The sequence below is a fragment of the Mastomys coucha genome, unplaced genomic scaffold (genome assembly GCF_008632895.1).
Source record: "Mastomys coucha isolate ucsf_1 unplaced genomic scaffold, UCSF_Mcou_1 pScaffold11, whole genome shotgun sequence".
NCBI classification, from domain to species: Eukaryota; Metazoa; Chordata; class Mammalia; order Rodentia; family Muridae; genus Mastomys; species Mastomys coucha.
In genome coordinates this window covers 15,109,565-15,118,339 of record NW_022196893.1, presented here as the reverse complement: position 1 = coordinate 15,118,339, position 8,775 = coordinate 15,109,565, and the positions used below count along the sequence as shown (strand labels likewise).

General features: G+C 52.7%; 1 protein-coding gene across 2 annotated transcripts in view; it reads right to left on the bottom strand.

Moving 5' to 3' along the window:
* Parvb (parvin beta) overlaps positions 1–8,775 on the bottom strand; it is an 86,315-nt gene that overhangs the window by 9,852 nt on the left and 67,688 nt on the right. For both annotated transcript variants that reach the window (XM_031351351.1, XM_031351362.1), the window contains exons 8-10: positions 8,534–8,553; positions 2,968–3,029; positions 2,509–2,577 (exon numbers count right to left, since the gene is read on the bottom strand). In XM_031351351.1, coding sequence (XP_031207211.1) covers positions 2,509–2,577; positions 2,968–3,029; positions 8,534–8,553 — 151 coding nt within the window. The remainder of the gene's footprint in view (positions 1–2,508; positions 2,578–2,967; positions 3,030–8,533; positions 8,554–8,775) is intronic.

Genomic DNA, 8,775 nt, shown 5'->3' with positions numbered 1-8,775 from the left:
GGGGAAGGGAGAGAAAGAGAGAAGGAAGGAAGGAAGGAGGGAGGGAAGGAGGGAGGGAGGGAGGGAGGGAAAAAGAAAGAAGGAAGGAGGGAGGGAGAGAAGGGAGGAGGGAGAGCATTCTGACAGACTGAAAAGCAAAATCGCTTCAGACAGAGATATCCATCTCTCCCAAGAAGATGGCCATGTATTTAGGGAGAAAAAACCAACGCATTACACAACAGCTGTCCGGTGTGATCGACTGTTATTAAAGGGAGTGTGTTGTTTTATGCATGAGCTCTTTGAAAGAGACCCAGGCGGAGTTGGGGGTGGGGGACAGCAGGGAGGGAGAGAAACAGCTTTTCACTTTAGCTTGCGGAGCTCCTGAGCTTCAGGAGATCTAAAGTGTCACACAGGAAGCGTGCTGCGTGAGCAAATAGCCAAGAATAAGACATGCATTTGCAAATCACGCACACATGTGTACACATGCACACACACACTACACACACACCACACACATACCACACACTCACAGACCACACACAACACACACACAACACACACACAACACACACTCACACAACACACACATACACAAACACATACACACCATATACATACACACAACACACACAACACACACATACACACCACACATACCACACACACACAAACACATACACAAACACATACATACCACACACATATACACTCACACACCACACACTCACACACCACATACACACACACACACCACACACACACACAAACACACCACACACACACCACACATACATACACACCACACACACACCACACACATACACCACACACATACCATACACACACACACCACACACATACACTGCACATACACACAACCACACTCACATACCACACACTCACACACCACACACATATACCACACACCACACATACACACACACCACATACACCACACACCACATACATACACCACACACATACCACATACACACCCCATATCACACACACACACACACATACACCACACACACCACACATACACACACACGTACACACACCTTACACCACATACATACACACCACACACACCATATATACACACTACACATACACATGCACACACACACAGACACACACACACACACACACACCACACACCACACACAATTCGCTCCGTAATGCAGACCACACTGCCTACACCCAAAATACCCAGAAGAAGTGCTTGGAACAAATGCAGGGGTGCAGCACCCTCAGGATGATAGATTAGGGCAACTTTTGTTTATTTTCCTTATCTTCATTTTCAGACATTTCTACGATGAACCTGAATTACTTTTTTTAATTAGAAAAGCAAATGAGAAGAAGTTAAAGAAAGAGAAAGCAATAGAAGAAAATGCCCAGGGGTTTAGGATGGATCAGCAGTGTATTAGGGATGTCTGCACCAAGGATTCCGGCTCAAAATTCAACCACACAACTAAGCCGGAGGGGGGGGGGCGGGAATTCAGTTGGACCTTCAAGGCGTATTGTGTGCTAGGGACCCTGTCACCACAAGGGCACCCTAGCTTGAGGAGGAAGTGTTTGAGGTACAGACAGCAAAAGAGTTTTGTCCCTAGTCTCCAAATGGATGCTAATTTTATTACTATTCCTGTAACTTGCATGACGTATGGGCTGGGGCATCAGGTTAGTGTCACAGTCCCTATGTAGTCGGAGGACAGCTTGAATGAGCCAGTTGTCTCCTTCCATTATGTATGTCCTCAGGGACCAAACTCGGGTCATCCGGTTTGCTTGGCAATCTTGCTGGCCCCAGGTTGGATGGGGCATTGTCTCCATATTGCCACGGGATCAAATGTGAGGCTGCCATGTCTTCCCCAATGAAGCAGAGGGCACAGAATGTTCTAGACCCAGAGGCCCTCCATAACAAAGGGCAGGTGGCAGAGTCGGATGGAGACTTGGGGGTGGACGCTAAAAGTTGAACTGTCTCTCTCCAAAATAAGCTGGAATCGTAATCCCTAGACCCTGTGCCTTGACTTCACTGGGACACAGGGTCACAGTTGCCGTTGTGTCGTTAGGGTGGGCCCTATTCCAGCATGTCATTTCCTCACTCTCAGGCATCCATTTCTAGACCCTAACTCTGGAAAGCAGATGGGGCACAGAGAGCCTTGTACAGACATGGCAGATACACGAGGAGGCCACAGAAGACGGAAGGAATACATCTACGGATGCAAGAACACCGGAGTCTGCGAGAGTGGGAAAGAGCCAGCCTGCCCATCCTGGGACTCTGGACTCTCACCCTGCAGACCCCCACCCCCACCCCCAGCTTCGGCCTTCAGTCTCTGACTGCCACGATTACAGGAAGCAGAAGAGGGTCTGAGCAGCCAGCTTGGTCAGGCTGGAGCAATACCATGATGAGCTATACTCTGGAAGCTTCTCCTGAGAAACAAGATGGTCCTGCTTATTCCCACACCCCACCGGAGTTGAGCTCTGCAAGAAGCACAGGCCAGGAGAACCCTCCACTGAAGCCCTGCTTACCTGGGTCTCCAGGTCAGTCACCTCCAAGTTCAGCTTATTCAGGTGTTTGTTCACAAACGTGATGAGAGACTATCGTAGCAGAGAGACGAAGGCAACACATCAACAACCTTCTCCAGACCCCCCACCCAAGCCCCCAGGACGGCAGGCTGCCATACGCCAAACCCTCCTCTGATGGCTATGGCAAAAAGGCTGTGTCACACTCTAGCTCTAGCTACCACAGTGCCAACAAGAGCCAAGCTGTATGTCCGGTCTGGTCTACATGACCCTATTGTAAGAGAACATCGCCACAGCATACATTGCTGAGAGAGGTCTCAATACACAAGGCACACACATCCCCATCTCGGCCTGCCTTGGGTCTGCAGAGTCTAGACAGAGTCTGAATAGACACAGGTCCCACAGGGGGTGGGGGTTGGGGTGGGGGTGGGGGTAGGGGTGGGAGTGGAGAGTGAGATAATCTACCTTCTTCACAAGGTTGAGCTTGTCCGGGGCATGGTCGAAAAGCGTGTCGAAGGCATCCCGCTCTGCATGACATGCAAGAGAGAACACAGAGAGTTCTAGAAAGGACTCGGCTGCCCTGATCCTCCCAACCTTCAGCTCTCAGTTCTAGAAATAGCCCTCTCTAGATGCTCAACCTTGGGGTTCCAACCTGCCAGAGCAGAGGAACCTGCAGGTTGACACTGCCCCCTCAAGTAGGAGTAAAGCAGGGTCGTGAGCTGCCTTATGAGCAATGGCTGTGTGGGGCTTCCTTGGTAGCAGAAGAGCTTTGGGTCTGGGAACCAGGTCACGCTTGGTCACCTGCATGTTCTCATTGAGCACTTGAAGCATCCCTGATTCTCCTTCCCTAAAGCCCTATCACTGACTGTGACTCCTCCTCCTTCTACTCTTGGCCAACTCCGCTGCCCCCATGCCTGATCCACCTCATCTTACCTCTGAATGACCATGGCCTCTAGCTCCACTGGGCCCCTCCTCCTCAGCAGTCAGAATCTCTAAATGTACAACTGGACAACTTCTCACCACTGGGCCATTAAACCCCTACCTCTCATCGCTCTTAGACTATGGTCCGTCATCTCTCCTGTGGGTATAACGAGATGGCCATGCTCCCACACATCTCCCAGCCTTTATGAAATGGTTTCTCTGCATAACTGCATCCCTCAAGCATTAACATGCCTTTGACAGAGCCTCACTGCCCCCCAGGTTGCTCTCCAAGGTCACCTCCTCTGAAGGACCCAGGCTTGTACATACACATCTTGAAAATACAGTTTCTCCTCGAAGAACTGTCTGCTGGACCTTCAGCTCCTAACTCTCCAGGAGAGATGGATGACTTTCCTATTCCTGGCCTGCCTCTGACAGGGCAAGCTCTCAACAGGGAAGGCTCAGCAGAGGACCTCGGGGTGAAGGCACCTGAGCCTCTGCAGGATACCTGAAGGCTGCTTATTTCAGCCTGAGGTAGCCCATGACCTCCCTCTTCCCTGGTGAACCACCACCTGCTCACTCTAACTGCCACATACGTGTAAGCTGCCACCAGAATGAATCGGTGCCAAAGTCCCCATCCTTCCCTACTTGAGGCCACCAGAGGACAGAAGTCCTTTGCAAAATTAGCATCTGAAAAGAACAAGTTGGCAAAGAGGAAACACTGGCACCCCAAACACCCCTCCCTAACCACAATGGACACCCTCAGCCCACCAGGGCTGACAGGAAAAACAAATTCAATCTGAAAAATCTGCATTGTGCCTCTGGTTCAGGACACATGCACTCCGAAATATCTGTGGGTGGCCTGGGGCTCGTCATAACAGTGTGGCACACCCCTGGGGGCAGACTTAAGAAGATAGTGAGGCATACTGACACATGAATTTGTGTGAACTACATGTGACAAAGAGCACACACTCGGGAAAGCCTACTCTATGCAAATGAACCAAAATATCCTCGCTCTGTGGAGGGGAAGCCGGCTCTAAGGTAACAGAGCCCAGCTCTGTACTCGGAGGCTTTCTTCCTCAGAAGTGGATGTTCATTAGTCTGCTCTGACTGCGCCTCTGCTCTGCTCAGGGATACATGAACCTGGAATCCCTCCAGAGGTGCCCTCTGATCCCAAATGTCTGTTTACACCTGTAAGAAGTGGGAACACAGAAGTTGTTGGGATAGATGGCTGTTGCCCAGGTCAAGCAGAGGCCTGGGGGCTCCGGAGCCAACATCGAGCTACAGCAGGAGGGAGGCACTGAAAGGGACCTAGGCCCTGACTTCTGTCTTCTTGGTTCTTTGGAAATTGTATGCTTCTAAGAAGGAGCTAGCAGAGAGGACTTCCACTCCTAGCTCGAACACAGAGTTCTGGCCAGAGGGGGAAGGCTCAGGGGGACATCTCTTGCCTCGGGGATAGGGGCTGCTGAGGAGGAAGAAGGGGGAGAACAAAGGCGGCTGGGGTGAGCTGAGAAAGCCAGGATTCCTAGAAGAGCCAAACAGGACGGTCTAAAGGAAGCCCCTACCAACCTAGCCCCAAGGTGCTAGAGATTCCAGCCAGGGTCTGGAGGCAGCTCCATCCAACCTGGGGCCTCTTCCTCAGCCTTGGGGAGGGTGAGAGGCTAAATGGAGAGGAAGGGACCTTTTTTGTGTCTGCATGTGTTCATGAGCATGTGTTTGGGGGTTGGGGGGGAGGGAGGCAGTACCTTCCTCTAAGGGCTGGTGGGGACAAAGAGCCACCCTCAGTTAGCACCAGATGTCACTCACTTCCATAATCAGCTAAGTCAGATTATCCCCCAGAAAACAATCTGCAAAGGGGCAAAAGGAGCTTAGTCCTCTAGAAGAAGTGCAGCCCTGCAAAGCGGCTTAGGCAAAGCCCCAAGAGCTCAGACTCTTGACGTCACTGGTTTATTTAGCTGGGCCACTGCTGGGCTGGCCGAGTGCTGTGTGTGGGAGGCTGCTGGGCGCCTCCCATGCTGGCTGCTTACCTGGGCCTAGAGGACACAAAATGTGGCTCCATAGCCAGGAGGAGGGACCAGGGATGGTGGGGACAGGGCCGAGCTGGGTTCAAATCCTCACTGTGTGACTAGAAAGCCCATAGACTTTAGGTCATTTCCCTAGCTAACGAGCTCTTCCTCTGTAAAGCAGGACCGACCGTGTCTGTTCTCCACCACCTCTGTGAGCATCAAGAACCAGGGTGGGACAAGCCCAACTCCCATGCATGTCCGTGTCCCCATCAACTTCCCTCCTGTTCTGGAGAAGTCACTAGTTTGGAGAGGCACGGGCAGGAGAGTCCCAGATCTGTACCTGGAGCCTAACTCAGCCTCATTTAGACTAGAAGGTTCTCCCTAATCTACATTTCTGATTCCCCTTGAAAGCAGAGGCTGGGACCACAGTGAGCTACAAGCCACCTGGCATCAAGGTGCCACCCGCCAGGACAAGGATGGGGAATCCTATTTTCCACAGGTCCCCTCCTATAACCTTCAGCTTCTGGAGTTTGACCAACTCTGTCAGGCTGGTCTCTGGCAGCACCCAAGTTTGCACCCATGGACAAGAGGTTGGAAGAAAGAGCCGCGATGTCGGAGCCGGGCTGGCTTGGAGAGATGAGACATGGAAGGGCATTGTAGCCAGAGGGAACAGAACAATGCAAAGAGAAACACAGGGAGGCCAGAGTGGATTCAAGAGCAGGGTGGCCTAGGAAGGAGGCTGACAGTCCTTTAGCTGCATCCTTTAGTGCAGTGACCTGGGTGCAAAGTGACCAGGGGTGTGAATGTCAGGTCAGAGTTCTAATTTAGCACAGGCTCTGCTGGAGAGGTGATCGGGAGAGACTGGGTCACAGCAAACTGAGCTTGCGGCTAGGAGGCAGCCTCCACCCTTGCCCACCCGATCCTGTTGGTACCAGAAAGGGCTCCCGAGTGGGGGGGAACCAGGGAGGAAGGGCCACTAGCTAGAGAAAAGGCAACTGGCAAAGGCGTTGCTATGGAGACCCGGCTCTAACCTCCCAGCTCCCAGGAGACTGGTTTCCAGGGAGAGAAAAACCTTGTACCTCAGGCAAGACAAGATGCTGATGGGAAGAGGCCGGGTACCCTTTAACTTTCTGGCCTTAGGAAAGAGTGACCAGTGAAGAGACACTCCACACCTTTGCACAGCACTTGAAGGCCAAGGAGGCTGGCTGAGGGAACCGGTGCAAGCAAGGCCCAGCCTAGGAGGATCAGCCTGCTGTCTTGGAACCTCCTCACGCCTGACAGTGGTTCAGGGAGGGCTGCTGAGATCATGCAGGCTTGGGGTGAGTGCTGCCTACAGGATACTTCGGCCTGAACGAAAGATGAGGCATGGATGTGCCTACAAGCATAACACTTGCACCAGTGTCCCGGGGCAAGGGGAGCACACACGCAAACCCTGAGGCTCCTGGGAGCAGAGCTGGCTCAAGGTTTGTTAGATGATTCTAGAGGTAACGAAGACAACCCGAGGGTAGCAGGGCCGGTGCTTACTGGTTTGTGGCTGGGGATCCCTGGTGAGTGACAGTTAAGCCAACATGGGAGGGAACCCTGGGTACTTTAGCAGGAGGGCATCCAGGCAGAGAATAGTGGAAGTGAGGGAGCCCAGGGTTAGGTTAGGGTGAAAGATCAAGGCCACAGGGGATGCGATGTCAGGAACATCCTTAAAGGATGCTGTAGGGAATGTGGACAGGAAACAGACATGGCAAGGGATGCTTTGACCTTCCTCCTCAACAATGCGTACTGAAGCTGAAAATAAATGTTGGATGGGAACCAACTGTGCACCAATGGTAGTAGTGTGACCAGACCCTGGCAGGGCAGTGAGGTCAGAAGTGACCAGAAATCCCAGGACAGCCATGTGCTGCTCCCCCAAGAAGATGCCTAGGAGCCTAGGGGCTCACTGCACCAAAACTAAGGCTGTCAGCCGCCGCGTAACCAGGAGACCTCCTTGCGTCAGCAGAAGTGCGAGGCGGGGGCGGAACTAATTGCCTGTCACTAGCTAATAGCCTGTTTCATCTTACGCCAGAGCCTGCAAGAAGTGAAGTGAGTTCAGCCTCAGAGGAGGCTTCTTGTGGCCTCAGATGTCCCCAGTGCTGTGACTGAGTCCTGGTGCACCTGGCTCTCCCCTCGGGAGACACACCCTATGTACCTGACCAGGTGTTCTTCCCAGCTGTCAGGGCTCTCAATGTACCAACCTGGCCCAGGCTCACCTCCCCCCAGCCGAGCCAACTCTTTTCAAATCCTCTGAACCTGAAACAGGGCCAACCCAAACACAGAAGTGACAATGCCACACACTCAGATCCCCATACGTCATCCTCCCCCCTCTGAGGGTCCCCAGGGGTTCAGAGCCTCCTCCTTGTAGAGGAGCTGACAGGGAGAGACACATCTCTAAACTAGCCTATATATGGACACCTGCAGGGGTCCCACATGACCCATGTCTGCTACCCTGTCTCCCCTGGGAATTTTCCCAGCAAGCATAGCACCTGTCCATCAGAAAGGCTCAGGGGCCAAGTAGCCCTAGCTTTCTCTCAAACTCAAGACCAACCCGACCATCAGAGCTGCGTGTGGGGATGACTCATGCTTCAGCTCTTCTTTACAGCTTCCAGGTCAGAGAAGGCGCTGGGTTTTGGAGGTGGCACTTGCCTTCCCACCCCCAAGGATTCCCCAGGGTCAGACGAGCATCTGGAAATGAGCTGGGAAGCTTCTATCAGGCTTCCAGGTTTCCTCTAACAGCTTTCCCACTTCCTTCTGTTTTAAACTTCTGCCCACATCAGCTGCCCAGCCTCCCGGGAGCCAGAACCACCTCTGAGAATTTAAACAAAGCCACAGGTTTTTGATCCCTTTGTCTGCCCTCTCTTGCCCAGGGGACAGGGTCAGGTGAGAGAGTAGTTACCTCCTTTTCTCCTTTCCTCCCTGCAGGTAATCTAGAGACTTTCTCCAGGCTAGCCCTTCCCTTTCTACAACCCTGCTCTCCTCCCACCCAAGTTCACAAGTTCACATGCATGACCTTGAGAACCCCAGAGCTTTCTGAGTTGGACACTGCATGCCCAGAGGTCACCCCAAGCCAGGGTACTTACCAAACCGGCCCATCATGATCCTGTGAACAAGAAGAAAGGGTCAAATGGACACTTAGACCAAGTCTTACGAGGGAGACTAGTAGAGCCAACCAGACTGAAGCACCCAGCCCCACGGCCCTCAGTAGGAATGGACACGGACACGGACACACACATACACACACACCCTGCTCTAGCCTAACAGAGGTGAGGGCATGTGCAGGTGACTAAACAGCACAAGAGTGACAACAAACTGCCCTCATGCC